Source organism: Eriocheir sinensis, chromosome 47 (genome assembly GCF_024679095.1).
Source record: "Eriocheir sinensis breed Jianghai 21 chromosome 47, ASM2467909v1, whole genome shotgun sequence".
Classification (NCBI taxonomy): Eukaryota; Metazoa; Arthropoda; class Malacostraca; order Decapoda; family Varunidae; genus Eriocheir; species Eriocheir sinensis.
This window is the reverse complement of record NC_066555.1, coordinates 5928165-5951956: the sequence shown is the minus strand read 5'-3', so window position 1 is coordinate 5951956 and position 23792 is coordinate 5928165. Positions and strand designations below refer to the sequence as shown.

General features: G+C 37.6%; 1 protein-coding gene across 12 annotated transcripts in view; it reads right to left on the bottom strand.

Annotated features, from left to right (window-relative positions):
* Window positions 1–2013: 2013 nt before the first annotated feature.
* Window positions 2014–23792, bottom strand: part of LOC126981298 (chloride channel protein 2-like) — a 99574-nt gene continuing 77795 nt past the window's right edge. For 5 of the 12 annotated variants that reach the window (XM_050832228.1, XM_050832226.1, XM_050832227.1 and 2 more), the window contains 17 exons: window positions 21379–21481; window positions 17115–17246; window positions 16778–16940; window positions 15764–15879; window positions 14806–15058; window positions 13661–13778; window positions 12709–12747; window positions 12034–12191; window positions 11591–11638; window positions 10752–11044; window positions 10380–10558; window positions 10101–10215; window positions 9616–9684; window positions 8187–8327; window positions 7662–7748; window positions 7146–7259; window positions 2014–5167 (listed from right to left, as the gene is read on the bottom strand). In XM_050832228.1, the coding sequence (XP_050688185.1) occupies window positions 5045–5167; window positions 7146–7259; window positions 7662–7748; window positions 8187–8327; window positions 9616–9684; window positions 10101–10215; window positions 10380–10558; window positions 10752–11044; window positions 11591–11638; window positions 12034–12191; window positions 12709–12747; window positions 13661–13778; window positions 14806–15058; window positions 15764–15879; window positions 16778–16940; window positions 17115–17246; window positions 21379–21481 (2251 nt within the window). In that variant the 3' untranslated portion in view covers window positions 2014–5044. Of the gene's footprint in view, window positions 5168–7145; window positions 7260–7661; window positions 7749–8186; window positions 8328–9615; window positions 9685–10100; window positions 10216–10379; window positions 10559–10751; window positions 11045–11590; window positions 11639–12033; window positions 12192–12708; window positions 12748–13660; window positions 13779–14805; window positions 15059–15763; window positions 15880–16777; window positions 16941–17114; window positions 17247–18999; window positions 19103–19189; window positions 19293–21378; window positions 21482–23792 lie in introns of all 12 variants that reach the window. The other 7 variants (XM_050832221.1, XM_050832220.1, XM_050832224.1 and 4 more) reach the window with 7 other exon arrangements.

Here is a 23792-nt window from a genome sequence, read left to right as displayed (position 1 = left end):
TGGCAAGACATGACTACTTAATTATTCTATTTCATTAACACTACACCTTTCACATCTTTCATTCAAATGTTATATATACATTTAATATCTAGAAAATGTATTTTTTCCAGACAAAAAAAAGTGTATACTTTTTTCACAGGATTACATACTTTAAACATTCTCCTGTACACCAGACTCATACACGTGACTGACATACACTTCAGGGAAACAAGGAAAACAGCATCCTGAATCCAAGAGTCAAGTGTGTTTCATTATAATGACTCCGCCACAATGAAGTGATAATGAACAGAAACATCTCAAGATAATTTACAGCATCCTTAGAGTAATAGACATGTTTCACAATTGACAGATGTTTTACAACTCAAAACTTTCTCCCTCAAGGTCACAATATCTAGAAAACCCAATATAAAAATTCAGAAGTACTTTTTATCAAATTTGTTGTACCATATTGCCTTATTGTACGTAATATGACCCCAACTATTTACAGTATAAAATTTTGTTAAACATGAATAAATTGACAAAAATATTTCATATGAAAACAACATGCATACAGTTGTGTTTTGTCCATTACTTTTATGTACAATAGAATATATTTTATGTTATGGGGTACTCTCTGAAGAAGTCTCTCCCCGGATGTCATCCATGTATCCAGTCTTTTATAATTAAGGCATAATAAGGAGAAATATAAATGCTGAGAAAATTCAGTATCAAGTGATTGAACATAAATACATAAACAGAAAACGTTTTGTTAGTGAAAAGATAAGTGCGCAGATGTTTCGGGTATAAAACATCTGGCATATCTATCACCAGCATCTTTCGTCTGGCAGTGCAGTATTGCAAAAGCTTACTCTGCAAGATGCTGATTGCTTAGGTAAGAAATGTTACAGCATTACAGTATTTATATATTTGTGTTCAGGAAGCAGTTTTATTTATTGAGGGACATTTTATTATTTTTTCTTTCTAAAATGCTTCTCACTGAGGTGTTAATTAATTTTAAATCAGATTGCAGGTAAAGAGTTAAAACCCACCCTTCATTAACCTTTGATAGATTAACTATTTTTTCTGACTGTCTTTAAGCATTTTAAGAGTCTTGAGGGACAATCAAATCAGTTTTAGGGTTGATAGTTAAGGTATAGAATATTTTTTTCCCTACCTCTGCTTACCTTTAGCCAATGCTTGTGGGAGATTTTTCCAATTGTTTTTTATATGTTTCTTTTAAATAAGTACAGAATCCATAGGGAAATGTAGTGAGTTCAGGACATATTTCTGTTACTTGCAACAAGGCACCTTCCCCACGTGCCATGACAACCTGCCAAGCACTACTGGGGCTGTATTGTTCCTTACGATTTCTCAAGATTCATCAAATGGCAATCAAGGGTATCTTTGCATGATTCATCTAACACTCTTTAACCCGCAAACTAAAAGTTTAAAAACATTTTGTGATAGAAAAATCTCAGACATATGCAGGATACGTATTGTAATATTTATGACACGTTTATGTAACTTAGATATCATTTATTGAAGGTCAATCTAGAATCTCAGTCTTAATGGACAAAACTCATGGTTTGTTATAAAAACAGAAAATCGTAGACACCATGAAGTCATCTTTGTTCACTTGTGGTTCCCAGCCAATGGGCCAACCATGATCTGTGGGTGTCACTGACAAGTTATGGAAAACACACAAATGGATGGGAGAAAAACAAAATGCCAGGCTTTCAGTGATGGTAGGGGACTGATTCTGAGGAAACCTTGCATAATAAGAATTTGCATATAATGAACATATATTTTCATCATTTATATAGAGACACATTCCATAACTGCCTATGATCACCCAAAAAGTGTTATATGCCACACTTTTTCCTTGCCAACAGCATCAATAGTGTTGCAACCAACAGTTATGTATAAAACAAGAGAAATTGTAGATGATTTCTAAGAACATTGCCACCACCACATTTGATGGTCCTTTACACAATAAATATGGCCGTTATCTGATGTGGTTACTGAACAACTCAAAGAGGATCACCATTTATATATTCAACTGGTAAGAAAATACAGTAATGTATAAAATCTTGCAGGTTAGTGCCTGCCACTTTATGTCCACTGATTCTGTCCTGGTGGCTGACACTGCCCAAACTGGGCCAATATGACCTGAACTGACACAACTGGCAGAGTTAATTTACTTATTTAGTGTACATAGGTTACTGAATGAATGGCTTTGCAAATTCATTGGTCTGCTTAAACTTGCTCTCAACTTTCTCTCACATCTCATCAAATTTATCTACAATCTTCTCCAGTATCCTTTCATTTTCTGCCAAGAACACATTGTGCTGTCTGCAAACAGGCCTGCCACTATGGACTGCTCTGTGCCTCTCACTGTCAGCTTTTCCCTTGAATCCCCTTCTCTGGCTTAAATTTCACTCATACAACCAGCCCATGTAAATACTGAACAGCTGACAAGCACACTAACATCACACACCCATCTTGTACCCGTACCAACACTAAATTTTCACTTAGCTCCCCATTCATGTGCACAGAGACACTTGCATCCTTGAAAAGACTTCATCTCTTCATGTAAATTATCTACACAATATATCCTCAGGAAATCCTTTCTTTTCAACCTGGCCATAAGCCTTCTCCAGGTCCGTGGAAGCAGCAGACAGCTTCCTGCTCTTCTCTAGGTACTTCTCAACTATTATTTTTATTGCAGAGATCTGGTTCACATATCCCCTTTTTCCTAAAACCCCACCCACCATGCACAGCTATATCATATGCTCCCAACTTTGCCTTTATATAGTCTACCAAGCTCCTCTCATTTCCCCTTACCTACCTATGCCTTTGGATCTACTTGTGCTGAAGGATGATAATTGACAAGAACAAACCCCTCTCAGTACAGACATTCACAGATATTTCCCATTCACATTTACCCAGTAGATGGCCTGAGATGTTGTGCGGAGAATTGCACGGGAAGGGTGGGAACCTCTCCTTGAGTTCAGTTGACCCGCTAACATTGTGCAATGCTATGCAAAAGAACTAAGAAGTGCTGCCAAGACTGCGCTGAATGCCTGGCCGAGCCCATTGAGTCTGGCGGGGCAGTGAATCTAAACAAAACAAACATCAATGTTATACTGTAAGTGTGGGGAGTGTCAACTTTTCTCTGACTTCTTACCTTCTACAAATGTTTTGTTCAACTATGATTGCTGTGTCCAGTAAAGGGTCACCTGTAAGAGCAGGTGAGGAAATATTATGAGAGAACTGTTTTGTGGGGATGACAATTTGTTGGGCTCAGCCGGTCCATATTCAGTTTGGCTCAGCCCCTCACCTGTGGGTCAACTGAATACATGTGTGTGATATTTCCCCTGTTGTTCTGCTCAGCCCTGACAACCTTGAGGACATTACTGGGATTAATGATCATGAACTGCTGCAATATGAGAGGAGTGAGTCTCTGAGGCCACTGCCCATATGGCTGCACAGGAGGGCAGTGTTGGTGGTGGGGGCGGGGCAGGCTCTAAGTAAGCTGATGCACTTCTTTATTCAATAGAGGGCACATTTAAAGCCTTTTGGCAAGATTTTGTTGCCTTTGGCTGTTAGTAGTTATGTTTACATATAAATGTAAATTTTGTTGTTAAAAGCAGGTGAAACAGAGAAAAAAAGTCAACTTCTGAGAAGTTCTAGTCTGTTTTTAGTTTTTACTATTTAAAGTTTGGCCCAAAACTAGTGGTTTTAGAACTAGTGACATTTTTTTCAGTTTCTTGTTATCACCTGACCTGGGGCCCACTGTATAAGATCATACAATTAGCAGTTATGAAGTGCTACAGGTATTAGTGAATTTCTACGTGATTGTTGTGGGGAGGAACCTACATCCTTCTGCAGAAGAGTACGTATTACCAAATAATGCGTATAGTTTTTTAGACAACTGCCAGTCTAAAAAGTGTTTGATGATATTCCTCCTGGATATATCACTCATTTTCTTAAAATATCAGATTTTTTTTTGGTCTAAAAAGGAGAATTGTTTTCAATATGCGAATGCATTGATCTATAAGTTATCATTTGAAGAACAAAATAAAATGTATAAAACCAAGATCACCATGTGCCTTTAATCCTCCAGAGCCAGGTGTGTCTCAGACAGATGCAATGTTGCACCAACCTAAAATATTATACCACACGGACTACTCACAAATTTACTCCATATTTCGAATGCATGAACACATACATGGACCTAATTTATGAATTATTCCCATGAAATATTCACACACAAATGTTTTAGTAAACAACAAATTGAACATGTTTCCCTGAGGTAATGATTGCCACAAAACCAGACTGACAAAAAAATAAAGGTTGTATTCAGAGAAGATATCACTAGTTTCACATTTTGATTTATTCCTTGTAACTGTTTCACTTGAAACCATTATTTCAATTTTCATAGAAAATCTAAGCCTATCTAAACTTCCAATCAAAAAAAATATTCTGGGTAATATGCCGTCATGTAAGCTTATACCTCTGTAAAAGCAAGAAACTGTTTGCACTATATCTATATATTGCTTTGAGATCAAGATTGCAGTACAGCTTAGGGAAAAGTTTATAAATATATTTCATATTCATAAAGAACATGAACTTTTCTATTTACAAACCATAATTCTATGTCAAAAATTTGTTGACTAATAAATGCTGTGTATTTTGGTTTTATAAATACAATATTTATTAATATATTTTACATTTTGGAGAAAAAAAATATTAGTTTCTTTTTCAATGACCACTCTAGTTATTTTCCAAATATCTTTACAGCACATTGTACAAATGCTTTTCCTCGATATTCTCACACTGCCCAAACAAACTCTAAACAGGAAGTTTAGTTTAAGTATTTTATTCTATATTGTTAATTTATAGTAAGCAAAGAACTGGTCAAATATCTCTTACTAATATATCATAATTTTTGTGAATTCTTTTCTATAGCATTTATATCTGTTAAGTACATACCTTTTACAGACCAATATTCTCAAATACAAAAGTTGCATACAGGTTCATTGTGGCTTCACTTTACTGCCCATCACTCCTTGACGTCTCCCTTGAGAAGCTTGGCAGCAGCTTCCCCCTCCCCTGAGGTGGCAGCAGGTGCAGGGTCAACTTTGGGAAATTCACCAGAGTTGGTTCCCTCAATAGCTTTCCTCAGCTGTAAACCAGAAGAAAAAAATACATCAAAAAGGTACATTTTTCAGAGTCTATTGAGATCTGTATAATGGTACATGCAAGCTTTTATGTGTAGGTATATAATGCCTGAAATAAAAGTAATGTTTAAGGCTATGTCTAATGTGCAGATAAGGAGAAATACGACTGAGGTGGACGACCGCATGCCATGTGCATGAAAAAAACTTTGACAACTATCTGAGAGAGAGAGAGGAGAGAAGAGAAGAGAAGAGAAGAGAAGAGAAGAGAAGAGAAGAGAAGAGAGGAGAGGAGAGGAGAGGAGAGGAGAGGAGAGAGAGAGAGAGAGAGAGAGAGAGAGAGAGAGAGAGAGAGAGAGAGAGAGAGAGAGAGAGAGAGAGAGAGAGAGAGAGAGAGAGAGAGAGAGAGAGAGAGAGAGAGAGAGAGAGAGAGAGAGAGAGAGAGAGAGAGAGAGAGAGAGAGAGAGAGAGAGAGAGAGAGAGAGATATACTAAGATAGAGAGAGAGAGAGAGAGAGAGAGAGAGAGAGAGAGAGAGAGAGAGAGAGAGAGAGAGAGAGAGAGAGAGAGAGAGAGAGAGAGAGAGAGAGAGAGAGAGAGAGAGAGAGAGAGAGAGAGAGAGAGAGAGAGAGAGAGAGAGAGAGAGAGAGAGAGAGAGGGGCTGGGCCACTCCTAACATATGGTTCAGAAATTTAATGCCTCACAAAATAATTGGAGAAAGTTCAGAAGCAAACAAAAAAGAATAGAATGAAAAATGCTGAGTATAACATGGAGAGACAGAAAGCAAACATCATAGCACAGGGAACAAAGGTTGAGGGAATTTTGAAACGTCAGAATTTTACTCTTTTCTACACTCCCACACGACCACAGCGTGTAACCAAACACACAAGAAATTAATCCAGACAAGGAAAGGTTTTGCCGGCGCCGGGGATCGAACCTAATTTAGCAAAATAATTCCTGGTGAGGCTCTGAAATGCTTCTTGGAAATCTCAATAGATAATGTTGAGCAATCTGAATAAAACATGGCCAGAGATGAAATGGTGATAAAGTTTTAAAGTAGTGATACAGACAAGGAACATTTTTGTCAAAATGTTCAAGACTAATATTTTGCATCTGGTCATGCCATTTTGCTACAAGACGGTGTACATGAAAGTGTGTATGAGAGGTTTGGTATGGGTGTGACAGTGAAAGATGTGGATTGTGGAGTGGTCAAGTGGGTGAAGCATGGAATGCTGAGACGGTTTTGACATGTGATGAGAATGGGGGAGAATGAATTTGTGAAGAGAATGTTTGAGGGAAGGATTGAGGGAGGTGGTCAGGGGAAGACCACCTGTGAAGTGGATCAGCAGAGTAAGCAAATATTGGAGTGAGAGAGTTGGAAGTAGCAAGATTGAGTGTGCTGAGAGCATAAGAGGGAGAGATGGAGACACAACTGCTGCAGCCACCCCCTGGAAGGAAGTTCCCATGAGGGAGGAGGGCATCAGATATTACATGATGCTGTTAATCTTATGAGGATATATTGAACACACAGCTTTCTAATGATGGTGATGTTGATGACGATGATGAATGTCAGAAATGAATCTAACGTAAAAAATATAGCCATGACACACGTAAGTTAAAGTCCACAGTATTCAACAATAAGCAAGCCAGGTTATTATCAGAGAACTGATAGAAAAGAAAACTTAGATATAAAAAAAACACAGCATTTCAAAGATAATTTTTAGGCTTTAAATAAAAATATGAACTCAGTTAATTGGTAGCTAGGTAATGATGATTGGAGCTGTGCATCCTTAAAGTTTTGACTTGTAAATTACAGTTGCATCTTTTATGAAAATATATGTAATACCATTATCCTATACTCATGAAAGGATGTTCATCAAGATACTAAAAGTGGATGCAACAGTTGTCCATCATTAACCAAACATCATCACGGCATACATGTGAAAAGGTGCATTCACAACACTCCAAAAATAGCCAACAAGAAAACCTTTTTTCGAAATGTGGTCCTTAAAAACTTTTCCCTGAAAGTACCCCCAATGCCCCTTTCTCTCCGGGGCTTAGGGAAGTCACCAGAGTTTGTGGATTCAACTGCTTTTCTCAGCTGGAAGGCAAACCAGGGAATGGAAACCAATATTACCCAGGAAAGAAAACTGGGTGGCAGAAGGAAAAGCTGATCCATTCATTGGTATAACACACAAGGTTGAGTGAATATATTAATAAGGCAAAAAGCAAAGATGATTACATAATGAATATTCCTTATATATCCATTTAAGTGCACCGCACACCAGTGGTAAATGTGAGTTTAGAAAGAAACGTAAGAAATCCCTCCAAGGACTTTTGGATGCAGTTTGATATGAGAATTAAAGTTTCATCAAACAAGAAACTTGATTATTTAAAAGACAACCATCATTTCAAACTCAAGTATTCCTACTCATGTGCCTGAGTAAATCTCTTGACAAAATCAGACAACTAGCAATGGCTGGTGGATAATTGTTGTTCTCACCTCTTTCAGAGCCACGACGCCAATGATCCTCCCGATGGCTGTGACGTACGCATGATTCAGACCCAGCATGGAGAACAGAGAGTGAACCTGTAAAAAACATTAGGTAATGGGTTATTTAGGAAATAGTCTATAATTATTATGACAAACTACAAGACTAAATTTTTCTAAGGCTTTGTAACATTTAACACTAAACAACTTCAATCCAGAGGCTGTAATACTTATCTGGTTACACCTCATGGCCTTTACAGAAGGGGATTACAATGGAGAAGTTATTTTTGTTACCTTTTCTTCTTTGCTGAACAATTTCACAGCAGTGATGTGGGTACTTGAGATTAATATCATTAATTTCCCACAAGTATTCAAAATCCTCATTTTTTGCTTCACAGTTTGTGAATGAAGAGGCATCACGGGTCAGTGAAGAAAATAGTATAAATAAAAAGTAAAATCTGAGCAAGCAGTAGAAAAATATTAAAAAATTATTGAAAAAATATTCATGCTATTATGGTTCTCATATAATCAACTTACTTTCAACAAAGATGTTCTTTCAACAAGTTGGAACGGTGCAGGATCTATGTGACATTTACTAAAGTCTACCTCCTTGTTGAGCTCCTCCTCCTCCCACCGCCTCTGCTCCTCGAGGGTGATCTCCACCATCCGCTCCAGCGGCTGACAGAGAACAGTTTTGAGTTAGCCACTATCAGTTCATAAGCATTCAAGCAAGCTTCATCTTGATCTTGATAATTAATGCACTAAATACATAAACTTGCAAGACAGTTATTACAAAATGGCAGCAAGAAATAATGTATAATACTGCCATAATTGCAATAAGAAATGTGTCTTAAAAAGAGTGAAATGGTTCCTGTTTGCTGTAATATTTACTAGATAAATTGACTTATCATGTCTAGCAGTATGAGGCAAAGATCAAGAATGTAGTCCAGTAAAGCCCACGGTCTCCATGACCAGACGTGACAATATTGCAAGGCACCACATCAATTTCTGGACCACCCAACACTGCAGTAATTTCTCTAGTAGTCTGGAGATTATTCATATTGATGGTGTTATTTATACAACTTTACAGTATCGTTTTGTGAGTAAATCTGTAAACTTTCACATTTGCTACAGAGCAGCTATATTAGTAGTCATTATTTTACTAGTAAGATACACAATTACCTTCTGTAACATTAAATCTTTTGAATTTTAGGAGGTTCAATCTCCCTTCCCAATATGGATACAAGCTTGATAATTTTGATAATCCATGTTGCATCTTGACATCATACACCAGTATGTCTCAAATCCATAGTTATAAAACAATCTGCATTAACTTTTAACACTGTGTACTGATGATAACAATGCAATTATTATTCCTGTGCAGTGACACAGATGAATCATTATTACCCCCATGCTATGAGGAGGTGGTCTGTGCAGGAAACATTCATGAATTTAAGGAAAAGTTAGATAAGAGTGGATATGGAGATGGGACAGCGTGAGCATAGCTCTTTTCCCGTATGTCACAACTAGGTAAATACACACACATTAAAATAACAGGATACACTGAATAATGTTGAGGAATGTTGGTGCTGCGGCAGTTCATAGTACACGCCTTGACTTGAATGCCTTCCCTTCCCTTCCCTTCCCTCTCTCCCTCCCTTTCTTATGCTATGGAATAAATTTTCATGCTTTCTATATACTCACATATGAGCATTACTAGACAAGCAAAAGGAGAAAGCAAGTAACAGTATATACACTTTTTTATGATGAGAAGCAAAATGACGACTACTGTCATAATAAAGCTAGTGCAAAATCTACTCACTACGTATCTTTTGCAATTTAGTTATGACTTTTTAATGATTATTTAATTTTGATACAAAGGAAGTTATTTTATCGAGCTTCTTTCAGTGCATAACATTTCATATTTATCGTAGTTATCGAGCATAAGTCAGTGTGTATTCCATACCGCACGTCTGAAACTCTTGCCCAGAGGTCTCTTGGATAGGAGGCGTCGCGCACTAAAACTATGACCATCCTTGTAGTTGAGGCATAAAAGTAATTTGTAATATTGTTGCATCTATGATTAACAAGAACTTGCAGTAGCAAGCTCTTCATCACTATGACATATTTCTAAAATGTATACATAAATAAGATGAAACACATAGTTTCATTTCTAGAGCTGAGAAAAAAAGGAAGAAGGATTATAGGTAACTGGGAAATTATAAGACTAATGCACTGACAGTGTTAACAAACATACAAGGAAAACAATGAGGGGAGAGGTTGAGTTGGTAAGGAAAGCAGTTTGAATAGAAACAACTAAAACTTCTTCTGTTGTGGTAAATCTTCGCAGGGAATATCACGTGCTAATTTCACATATAATTCACATATAATCTTTAACTATCAGTATAACAACTTAACAAACCTTTAAGTAACACAGAGAAATATATTTACCAAAGAAACTTTTTTGGAGCTGCCCATGTTGATATTCTGGCTGCTGTTCCCGTTCTTCTCATCCATTTTTCTTAAACTTGTTTTCCTTAGAACAGCTTCAAATGCCTGACGAAGTCTGAGGTTTGTATATAAGAAACCATTATCAAAAAGTGCAGAGTTACTGCATAACTATATTTCAGTTTCAATGAAATTCCAATGCTAAATATTTTGGTAATAATCTTTTGTGAGGGTGTATGGATGTATGTATATATACACACTGCAAAGAACTATCTGACTTACTTTGAGTCCCCAGCATGGACAGTGGCGTAGGGAGTGTGTTGCGGAGACACAAAGGGTGATGATGTTGATACTGGATGCAGAATAAAGCTGTTTGTCTTCTTCAAAATAGATTTCCGTGGTAATGTATTTTGTTGGGGTATTCTTAGCTTTTCCAGATCAGATTCAGATGATGATGGAATCTGAAAGAGAAGTTATGGCGTAAATTTTATCCTGTCAAAAAGAACTATTGCCTTCAACAGGCATGAACATAACACCTGCCATAAACATGCATAAACAGGCACCCACTACACATGGGAAAGGTAATTGTTCATCAGGGAGAAATACTAAGGTGTGTGTGCATGTGTGTAGAACTTATAATGATGTTTTGCTCACCTCCACTGGATCTATTTGAACTGTAACAGAAGATTCATTCTGTTTTGTTGGAGACTCAACCTTAGTGACTTCAAATCTTGAAGGTCTTCTTTGTTTAAGTCTGTCACTATTTAAGGGAGCCCCTGCTGCCACAGACGGCAACTGTGTGACTGTGCTGGATGTGGAGTTGGTGGTGGCAGTGCTGCTGCTTGTGGACGCTGGACTGAAGGTGTTTGATGCTGAGGCTGGTGTGGTGGTTGTGGTGCCGGCGGTGCTCGTGCCAGTTTTGCTCATCTTCTTGGAACCTTTCTCACCTGCCGAACATCACAAATATAATTAACTTTAATGGATGAATATATAATTTCAAGCCTATAATTATTTTGGACTCAACTTTAAATCTGTTCCATGATTATTAAAAGTATTATTAGTTTTGGTTCTTCTCTACCATTGATCTAATTCTGTATTTAATTTAAAGGAGTACTTTTATAAATGCAAAGATTTAGTTTTAAATATAATGGATAGGAAAAAAGAAACCTTAGTACAAAAATTATATACGATTATAAATATAACAGGTATTCATAAACATATGAATGACTTGGGAAAGCATGTTTATGAAGACTTATAAAAAGGATGAGCGTTGGACGCTGAAAAGATCACTTCTAAGTAACATTTAAATACTGGTGGGTAAATATTTAAAATGGCCAAGGGTACCATGCAAATATAAACTATATTAGTGATAAAAAAACTCTCCATGTAAGCTTAGCCGGAAAAGCCACGGGAAAGGCATGGAGGAGCAACACGTTGTGGTTCTAGCAGGGACAAACAACAAATAATTTAACACTAGGATTATTGTACTCTACCTTGATTGTTTTCTAAATTCAAGTCAACCCCAACTACTGCAGCCATTGCTGTTACACAAGAAAGTTACATGATTTCTCAAAGAAAATGTGATCAGTATTTTTATGTCATGAATATAAACTCCTGGATAATGCATGACTACTACAGAGAATTTCTATCATTCAAATGCATATATTATCTTTCTTAATGTAAAAAAACATAAAAACATGCACATCAAGCTGCCATTTAATATAATACACAGCAGCCTCAGCACACTACTGCACTAACTCTCACCATACCAGATCATGATTTGTGAACTAGTAAAGCACTTGGCAACCTCTGCTTTCCCTTGTGAGTGATGCTTTCCAACATTTCCTATTGTCAACCACTACAATTTCATTTAACATCAAGTAGCTATGATTATTTTTTGGCCAGCTAGAGCCAGCACCACCACAGTTGACCGTACCTCCGCCGATGCCAGCCACCATAGCCAGGCCAGCTGATGGAATGGGGGAAACCGGATTCTTCCTAGCCTCTGCGATGTCTATTAGTCGCTGCTTAGTTTTCTTTCTTTCTTCTTCTTTGTCTCTCTCTTCATTTCGTGTGTTCTCATCTTCAAGGGCTCTGTTGGGTCATAGAAGACGTTCGTGTTATATGAAGTTCGTAGCAAAAATATGTAAATTTACTTCATATTTTTTAATGGTAGATTGGTTGATACTGATATATACATCATTTCAGGACAAATATTTGGTTTAGCTATGATGAAGGTGCATCCAATGATGTATACACCAAAGAGTACTGTCACTATAGTAGTTCGAAGGCACACATGAAAAATTAGGCAAATTATTTTTCAGTGACAAACTACAAAGCTCACTGTTTGATCATGCAATCACACACACTTTTTGAATTGTGTGAAGAGTACAGTAATATGTCACTTGAAATGCAAGCATTTATTTTAAGCTAAGAATCCCAGTCAAGCATTCAGTAGGAATGTTCATGTGAAATTATACTACGTCTACTTAAAAATGAAGCACTACATTATAGAATCAATTGTAATACTACAGCCAAAACAAAAACTAACAGGGTTTCAATGAATGAATTAACAAAAAAGACAGGTTTCTGAACTCCTAATTCCACCTACCCAAGGAGGGAGTTGGTTTTCCGTAGAAGAGGGAGCTTACTATCCAGAAGCAATAAGAAGCAAGTTGCAATTTCATGATCAAATCTTAAATTCATTACTTCTTACATCTAATCTACTAAAATCCCATAAGAATCCATAAATATATTGAATGTAATGTGCAGTGTAAAAACTGTTATATATGTAAATGTAGGATATGCTAATGTAAATATATATAAAATGAAGGTGGAATTATTTTCTTTTTTCATATGTTCCTCAGGGGACTGTGTCATATAATAATAATAATAATAATAATAATAATAATAATAATAATAATAATAATAATAATAATAATAATAATAATAATAATAATCGGTTTATTAAGTGATTGCAGTTGCTTAGCTGAAAATATACACATTAAAAATACAATGTTGAAAAGTGCAACATGAAAGGGATCAAGAGGGTCTGTGGTTTATATTGAGGGAAAGTTGTGATGAATAGAAGAGGGTGGGGGGTGGGTGGGGAGGAGGTAGTGGAGTACTATATTATACTATGGTAGTGGAGTACTATATTATACTATATCACAATTAGCAGTTAATTCTTTTGTAAAATAAGCCTTAAACATATGTTTAAAAAAGTTTATAACAATAAGCCTGCATTAATTTATCTTAAAAAGGTCAATCCCTCGTGAGGTGGCCTTATTTACTTATTTAGGTTGTATGAACTCTCATGAAGTGCTTCTCACTATCTAATGAGTAACATGCTAATTTCATTAGTGACATATTTTGCAACTACAATGAGCTTCAGCAGGGTGGAAAATGTTACAGGTATGAAAATATATTTTACCTCAATCCATGTGAATATCATCCTATGCTTGTTCACAAGTTTCTGTAGAATACCCCTACTGACTCTTTGAAGTCAATTTACATCTTCCTTCTGAATAGTCTAATTCATGAATATAAAATAATACACTTACTTTTGGGCAGCAAATTTCCACTTGTTGATGACCCTGAGGCGCCGGTCCTTCCCGAGGTGTTCCTCCAGCATGGAGATGAGTTCTGACCGCTGGATGGAGCCAAGCAGGATCATGGAGTCTGAGAATTCAAATGAAGTTTGAGGAGGAGATCGAAGGATTTTGTAAAGGTAAATTAACTTCTTTATAAAGAAATTTAATGTATTCAAATCTTCAAGCAAACCATTTATATCTTTCTGTATGGTAAGAGATATTTCTGGAAAACAGTCAGACCAACCTTCATTACACTAACACTTGAGGGATGTAAACTTAATTCTGTTAATTCACCAAAAGTGGCCAGATATCACAAAATCAATGCACAGAACATGAGGGCTGCGGCTGCCCCATGAGGTGTGTTGAATATTATTTAATACATTACCCGTAAGGAAACAACTATTTTTGTTTCTGTACCCGTGGCAATATGTGGCCAACAGACCCTACCCTGCAGGCAGTAGATTACAAAACAAATAAAAAAATTCTAGATGTCTCACTACCTCCTTTATAATAGTTTTTCATTTGAAGGTGAAAAAGTAGTGAAAAGGAGACTTCCTGATCTCTGATTATGAAAGTGATAAAGGAGTAAGGTAAGGTTACTTCTACTGGATATTGTGAATTCAAATAAAGCAAATTTATGTATTGCAGGATGTGTTAAAAAAAATCATCAAAGGAAACTGTTAAATAAAGACATTATAATATGGCTTACTGGAGGTATGCTCACATATTCTATACTTGGCCTGAAGTTGATACATTTTCCCAGTTTTCTTGACAACATAAGCAGGGATTACATGTCAAAACTACAAAAAAGGTTATCTATTTACAAATGTCGAAAAATATAACAAATACTGAACAATTGAATAATGGGAGGTTCCTGAAAAGGGGCAACTCAGGTCTGCTGGAAGCAAACTAAACACTTGCCAGTGTAAGAACTAGCCACATGTAATGTACAGAATGTTAAAAATGTAATAATGATTCTCTCCTAATAAAATACTGGCACTGGAATTACATTTTAATACTTATTTTATGTTAAATGTGATTAATAGAATATGACAATATATGAGTTCACATAAGTTTGAGAACTACAAGAAAATGCAGATAGCATTAAAATTTACCTGGAGAGTCTACAAGAGGCAGAGATCTGATTTTTTTGTGTTCCTTCAAGATATTTTTCAGTTGTCGGTAAGTTATGCCGTACCAGATGTACTTGACATCCCGCACCATAAAGTCCTCCACATAGATGTTGTAAGCACCAGAAGTGGCTGTCAGGATGTCAGGCAAGTATGGCAATTTTTTTATTTGAATGATTGAGTCATAGACTGACGGCTGAAGAAGCTGTGCAATGCCATTAGCAATAAGAACAGCAATCTGAAAAAAAGAAAAAAAAAGAAATAAATAAATTTTATAATAGGTAAGGTCTTGACCTTCATACCTTATGTTAGGGATGATGTGATAGCTGAGAATCTGAGGTAAGTAAATTTCTCTGAATCTCAAAGAGTTATGTAATGAAAACTAAGTAATGGCTACTGATTTTCTATGTCATATTTCAAGAAAGCATTGTACATTATTTTCACCAGTTTCTTTTGTTTTTCTTGCAATATTATATGAAAAAATAGCTACATGAAACCCTAAAAATATTAAAAAACTCAGAGAGATTCAATCAGCACTGCTACTTGATGTCCAGTCTCACATTCCAAAGACTGTTGTTTGTCTTCTGGGTGTTTTCAAATTAATTGATGATGATTACAAATTGATTCAAGTATTGTATTAGCTGCTTACACAAATTACAATTACTGAGGGCTCCAACTCTCTTCCTTCAGTAGATATCTCTTTATAAAATATATGAAGAATTTAGATTAGCCCTATAATTTAGATTTTCTAGCTGGTAAATTTAACTATTATGCTTCACTGTAGAAGAGGAAGGCTGCATGCAACTTCTTAAAATCTTAGTGTGCTTTAAGTATGCAACTGTTTCCCTAAGCTGAAGATTTGAAACAAATTACACATAAAAAATTAAAGAAAACCCTGCATGCCTTATAATTCATGATGAAAAGCTAAGGTGTTAACACTTACCATTACAGGGAGGATGTGGGTGATCTGACCAGTGAGCTCAAACACAATGACAGAGGTAGAAATGGTATGAGTAACTGCTCCTGCTAAGGCTGCAGCGCCCACTATGGAATAGCCACCTAAGGAAAAATCATTGCTGGTGAGTAAGCAAAAGGAATGGGGCATTTAAGTGAAATTTAGTTTATAGTACTTAGTTTATTTATTTATTTATCATTATTTATTTATTTACTTATACTTAGTTTAGTTTATTAGTACTTTCAAAATCTGTATCATATTATTTTTGACACTATGAAAGATGTGATTTTTTCTCTTTTTGTACGAGTGTGTGTGTGTGTGTGTGTGTGTGTGTGTGTGTGTATTTACCTAGTTGTATTTACCTAGTTGTAGTTTTACAGGGCCTGGGCTTACGCTCGTGTGGTCCCGTCTCCGTATCTATACTTATCCAACTTTTCCTTTGTGTGTGTGTGTGTGTGTGTGTGTGTGTGTGTGTGTTAACTAATATGATCTGGAGGCCACATTTTCAACCTCTATGAGCCCAACAGTATGACACTGAGATTAAACTGTTGGAAACATTAATACCATAATCATCTTCATAACTACCACTCTTATGTTTAACCCCTAAAGGCCAGGTGATGCACTTGTACGTCATGTGTATGGTGGGCTCAAAAGGCCAGACAACATGTATGTACGTCATCGGAACTTTGGTCTGATTCTGTGCTCTAAAGCAATATTTAATTGTCTAGGTTTATAATACACTAAATGGAGTAGATTTCACTGTCCATGTAATGTCTACATGGAAATATGTGGTTGGCCTCATACCAATGTTTGTGTGAGAGCACATAGACTCAGCCAACAAATTGTGGGCTGGGACTGTCCACCAGGCCCATCTAGAGAGCATACAAGTGCTATGCGGAGCATGTAAACAACAAATAATAATAATATAATACTCTGGTTGGTAAGTACTGGTGTCTCCTCCTTATCTTAGTGCCATTCACAAAGCTAAAGAAATGTACCCACCAGGTATGATTATATGTTTATGTCCTCCATAGCTTAAGCCTTTGGGGAATGTTGAAGCCATTGTTTCTCCAACTATTCTTCCCACAGCTGCCCCAATCTTGAACACTGGGATGAAGATGCCTGAAGGAACAGGAAGTGTACTGGCCACAACACTTCCTCCGAACTGGAAGAAACAGGTGAAAGTTAGCTACAATACAGTTTTCATAAAATCGAAAGTAACGAGAGCAGTCACTTAATTGAAAGTTCATTGCATTTTACATGAACAATGTGGATCACACATAATAGTGTGTTATAAGTGACAGATGAGTTTTTGTGTGGGATTAGTTGTAGGACTCACCGTGAAGGCAATGTACAGCAAGAGGTTGACAAAGATGCCAGTCCAGGGGGTGCGCCAGTTCTCGACCAAATCAAACTCATGGACAGTGTGATCTTCCTTAGTCCACGTCACATTGCTAAACAGTTCCACAACCTTTGGGAGAGAGAGACAGTATTGAATGCATTTACCTAAAGTGCACTCTGAAAACTGAATTTTAAAAGATACACTTTTTGTGAATACAAAGTTATGATGGGAAAGAAAGAACAAACTGCAGAGTTAAATATTCCAATAAATACTAGGACCTTTAAACTGGTAAAACATTTAAAAATATATAAGTATTATTATTGAAGAGTGAGGTAGTCAGACAATCTGAGGAAGTAAAAAATGTAACTTGAAGCAAGGGAAAGGGTAGAGCAATGAAAGGAATGATGAGTAAATACAAGTAATAGAGGAAGCAAGAAGTCATCACAAGGGTATCTTTTTAGCGACAATTTTATGAATGTGAAGGAAAAAAGTTTGTGGAATGCCAAACTGTCAAATCAAAGGGTAGTAGTAATTTACCGTCACATGTTTCAGACTTGTGAACTGAGGTGGTACAATGCGCCTTACCTCAATGCACTGGTCTGTCAAAAAGTGAAAGGCAATCATGAATTAACCCTCACAGTTGTTACCTTAGGCAATGGTGGGATCCCATTATGGACAAATTCAAAACATTTCCAAGATTCTGGGTCTTCCTCTGCATTTGCTTGATATTAACAGGATAAGCCAAGGGTGAAAAGAAGGGATAGTGACATGCTAATATATATTAATGGAGTATTTAAAACAGGGTCAAGATGAGGAGGTGCAGGCTGGATATGATGTACTACAGCTAAATAATAAGTGAACAGGACACAATGCTGAGGTGGTGTGGTTATTTAGAAGGCAGGAATAGGACACATGCGAGACAAGAGAATGAGAGGAGAGAATGCACAAGAGTTGGCTGGAGTGGAAGCAGCTTGTGTATGAACCAGGGCAACACTTTTATTTCAAGCTGAGAGCCACTGTTTTGATATCTGCCTTGCTTGGTTGGGCAAAATCACACTGTGAGTAACAATGCTTGGATGATAGCCATGATCTGGGTGGCAAAAGTTTGTGTACAATTGTGACCCAGTACTTCATCCTTATCTCTCAGGCATTGTTTTACAATCACCCAGCCCTCGCTTATGGCATGCCGGTTGGCTACTTTCATATCTGGGCGCTGTGAACCAGGCAGGTGTTGAGTCGGGGAGGATGCTAGCAGCCGCCACCACAGTATTTACATTTTGTTTCATTTACTTCATTTCTCATTCAATGGTTATGCACACTTTGATGTGCAAATACTTACTGTTCTATTACAAAGGCCTACAGTATTCAGTACAGTAACATGCTGTACAGATTTGTAGCACAGTTGTTATAAGCTATATTTCTAAAGCTCCTCCAGTGAGTGGTTACAAGGATGTGGTCAATCTCCTTAGCTACCCCTCCAGCACTGCTATACAAAGTCCAGCAGTGCAGCTCTGGTCTCTGGTACCAAGAACCTGCAGTTCTCAACCTCCTGGATCTTGAAATATTCAGAAGGAGAGAGCTGTTGGTGTTCCTGGTACCAGAGACACAGGGACTAATATATGGCTGCCACAGAGAAATATTATGTTCCTTTAGATTCAAAATCTCTACTCATGCATGAAGACTTTTTTGGGTGGGGAGGATGGGGCTGCTAGACTGGTTTTAAATACAAAACATTTGTGGGTGTAAACAAGACAATCATGTTTGACAGACAAATCCATAAGTACTTGTTTCTATTTGCAATAATTATTATACTTATTATGCCATGCTGCCTTGCACATGTAGATCAACACAAAACAGTGGCACAGAATGTAAGTAGTCTTACTTGATGGTGAGTGGTGAGGTGTGCTGCTATAAACTGGCCCGAACCGGTCGGGAAGGTGAGTGACATGATGCCCACTGTTAGCAGCAGAGGGAACAGCAAGCGGCTGAACACGGAGAAAGAAGGGGCAGAGCACCCTGTCAGGGCATGAAAGCACCAAAGCAGGATGAGGTGGAGTGGATGCTACACCTACCTGGTGGTGGGATGTGTGGTGGGATGATATGAACTGCCCCAGCAGATGTGGAAACTGGACACTGAGCAGGATGAGCGTCATCAAGACAGGATACGCGAATCGGCTGACAGACAAAAAGAATGCCTGAATTCACTCCACAACTGGAGTGAATTTTAGGAAGGGAAAGGAAGTAACAAAGAAAAAGGAGAGAGCAGCAGTTAATGTGGAAAATAAGCAAAAGCTACAAAGGGAGAGAATGAGAGTAGACGACACAGGACAGTGAAATCCCTGCATTTTGGATGAGATGTAAGTTGCAGGCGCGTTAAGTCAAAGAAGCAAGATAGGCAAAACTTTGTGGCAGATCAGTAAGCACCATGCATACATAGCCTGAAACATAAATACTAACAGACACAGAATTGAAGAAGTCCCTCCATGTTAAGTGTAACAAAAGCAAACAAACCTGGACGCTTGGTATTTTCTCTGGGCAAAAATGTTCGGCTCCTTTATTTGAACGATTTATTTACAATCGGACAAAAAATAATTATCTTTAACTTACCTGGCCATGAAGGCAGAAAATGTAGTGAACTATTGGGTGCATGTAAAAAGGTACAAGTTTCCTGAAAGCTTTGTTAAGTATTGTACTGCAGACATATCAGAACCTACAGCTGAGCTACAGCTTGTTAGTTCCTGAGTCCCTAAATATACATGCTCAAATGTCTGAAGATTTATCCTGCAGCTAGTGTGGTGTTAAACCAAAGGATAATTACATCCTCTGCGCATGGCTCACATTGTAATCAAACTTTAGTACATTTCCTTGTGTATATCTTGTGTACTGCACCTGTCCCCCTCTTATTCGCAGGGGTAAGGGGACATGGACCCCCACGAATAGAGAATTTCCATGTATGTTTGGCACGCCTCCCAGAAGCCTCTAGACCCACAAAAAAAACATTGAAAGCAATTTTACACAAACTGTACCAACTAAAGTGTTTCCATTTCCTGGAAGCAGAATAAAATATAATAAATAGCATCATTCATCAGCTATTCGTATCATAAACTGTGCAGTAACTTACACAAACCTCTTACAAATATGAGGTCATTAAAATCTCACTTTACTGTTGGGTGCTCCCTGCAAAGTCCCTGCCATTTTCTTTTTCACCTTCAGGTGCTTAAGTATATTGTACCACGTGAATGATTTAGTAATGCATGCTCCTTTCTATATCAGGTAACAAAAATATGAAACAGGTAATGAAAACTGAATCATAGCGATAAGCAGCTGTTCAGCTGATATATGTACTTAATGAAATAGATGACATGTCAGTGTGGTGGTAGGGCTGGGCAGGTACCAATACCAATGCTGGTACTATACTCGGTTCGCTCAAGTCTGAGGTGTGCAGTGATGTGCTCTGGCAACTTGCTGTCCCAAAGCATGTCCAATTTTGTGGATGATGTATGATGGCCAACGCATAGAATACAGTCGTCAGTATCAATAATATGCAGTCAACAGTAACAAATACCATCCATCAATTATAGTCAATTTTGAGCAAAAGATTATTACTTCTGTCACAAGCAGCTGTTTTGTTAATTTACAAGATCGCTGATTGAAGCCTTGGCACCATCTGCTGTTTGCGACAGTACTAATAATTTTTAACTCAAAATGAACTATAATTGACTGTATTTGTCATTGTTTCCTGCATATTATTGATAATGACAACTGTTTCCTCTGCGCAGGTTATCAGACGTTATCCACGCAATCAGACACGTTGTTTGACAGTAGGTTGTCAGAGCATGATATCGCACACCTCAGACTTAGGCGAACCAACTATAGCAGCACTGGTTATTCAACATGGTGCTGGTACCAAACTGCTTAGTACTGAGACTGGTGGGTATTCCATCACAGTACTCAGTGTTCTTGATACTGACCATTCATCATACACATATACATGATCATGTGCATGTATACATTTTTCTTTCCTTAAGAACAGCTGAATCGTCTGTGGGGAGAGCGTGAACGTGCAGAGTGGCACCGCAAGAATTCCTTTGCAGTTGCCTTTGAGCAATTGAGGGAAAGCCATGAACATGTGAATCTGTGAGATGTGAACCTGTGAATACCAGGGGGACAGGTGTGCTGTAAAGACAAACATGGATGTGATGTATGTGTGGATGTAGTGGACGGTGGCCTAGCCATGAGAGACACACCAAACAAAACTCACTTGCTGGTGATTGTTGAGGTCAGTTGCCCAAAACTGTCCAAGTCCAAGGGGGAAGGACAAAGTAGAGTACAGTAGGGTGACGAGGAGAGGGTACAACAGGCGGCTGTTCAGGAGTAAAAACAAAAAATGGACACACATGATCGGCTGCATGCAAGGGAGACACACAAAAACTGGTGGTTGAGTTCATGATGGTATTTTAACAATTGTTGTAATTAGTATGATATAGGGTGCTAACAGTCTCTTGGTCACAATCTAGCATTAAAGAATTCTGTGACATCAACATAAAAGTGACAATAATCATCGTCAAGTTGAACAAAAGATACAAGCTTAAAACATTTCAAGCTAATACCCCAACATCAGCTGACAAGGATATTAAAGTAGGAAAATTGCATGAGGGTGTGGAAGTAGCAATGAAGAAGCTGATAAGCCCAGTGGCTGATATACCCAGTGTTCAGTAATCATGGGAGACTCATCACCAGGATAGACTCATCACCAGGATAGACTCATCACCAGGATAGACTCATCACCAGGGTACGGACCCAAAATGTTGGTAAAAAAAGACAGCAATTGTATATTTTGGAATAGGTGCACAAAATGGAAGAGATCAGCTTGTTGAATATACAGACAAAAAGTAAGCAATGCTTCAGAATGTAAGATTGTAAAGTGCACAAAGTAGCATGGAAAGACAACGGCCGAGTATAACACAGAGAGACAGGAAGTGACCATCATGGATACACAAAGATTGAAGGTATTTTAAAAAACTATTACAAAAATTAAATGGACCTGCACAAGTTGTATCATATGTAGCACTAATTATATGGATGGACAACCAAAGTAAAAGATTGGCAACCCAGAAATTTTATAGTCAAGACAGCAAGAGGACCATGTGGAGAGATGGAGTTAGACCATTTGCCAGAGCAGGATGAGGTACACTAACATCAGACAGGTAGAGGTGAAGAGTGTTGGGAAAAGCCTTGGTCCCGCATTGTACAAGTAATGGATGCATTTGCATTTAGAAAAATAACAAAAGACATAAAACATCATGAACTCATCCTGATAAATTCCTGAAGGCTCCAAGTTGAAGGAAATATAACTTCCGGGACATTTGGTGAACTCTACTCCTAAAGCTGCTAATGGCTGGGTGCGTCTGTGACAACCTTCAGCAGGGCGGGTCAATGCTGGCACAGCATGAGGGAGTGGGCATTGGGGTCTTGATGGATTCTCACTCAAGCAAAACCATTAATAAATATTAATAAAAAAGCACAGTAAATAACTATACTACTGTCTAATTCTCAGTAAAGACAGTATGTACATTATAATTACACTGATATATTTGTTTGTTCATCACTTGTTTCATACGGTAAAATGTGTGACACAAAATAATATTGTTGAAAACACCCAACATTTGTATGTCTCTTTTTTGGTGCATAAAATGCACTTGAAAAAAAAGTCTCAAACCACACCATGTCCTTTATACTGATGGTAAAAAAGACTTATGCCTCCCCAGGCATATGATACCCTGTATGGGAAAGACTAGGAACTAACATGATCGACCTTTGGGCCTGATGGACTTTGCAACATAGCGCAGGGCGAGGCAGCACATGATTCTGTATCTATCTTATTTCTAACCAATTTTTTCAAAAAAAAAAAAAAAAAAAAAAAAAAAAAAATCAGAAAATTGCCCTTCATATCATATGTTCAAGGTTGGGATAAAAAGTTCCCTAAAAGTGGTGGTTCAGCTCTACAAAAACAAAACAGGTGCTCTCAAGGGGAGGCGGGAGAAGGGAGGCGGCAGGAACAAAATGGGTCGAAAGACAGCTCTCAGAAGGGGAGGCTGGCCAGGAGCAGCCAGGAACAGAGAAGGCTGAGTGGCAGTGTTCAGAGTAAACAGGCAAAGAGTCGGGTGGGCAAGTGGAAATGGGGAAGTGGAAGGACACTCTCTGCCGCTGTTACTAAACGAACACTAATTCAATTATTTTTATACACAAGTACTTACCATTGTGTAACATTTGCCTACATTACAGGTTACAGTAACATGAAGTAAAAGTTTGCAGCCATGGTCCCAGGAGCTATAACATATGGCCTTGATGAATATTTTTTGTCTACATACTGCTATTATATTCCAAAGAACAGGATAATAAGATATTTATACCCTAAAAGATGTTTCTAAAACCTTGTTGAGGACTGATTACAAATTAAAAGAAAAGCACCACAGGGCAGACGCTTGTAAATTTTGTAGCAATAAACTTTCAGTGTCATTTATTATTACAGGAAATAACTAGATACAGAATTCTGTGTGCCGAGCCTCACTCTTATCATGAGTCATCAAAGCTATTAAGAAGTGTGCTGTTGAATGATATAAGAATGATATAAGATGTAGAACAAATAAATACACAATAACTAAGGAACTTTGT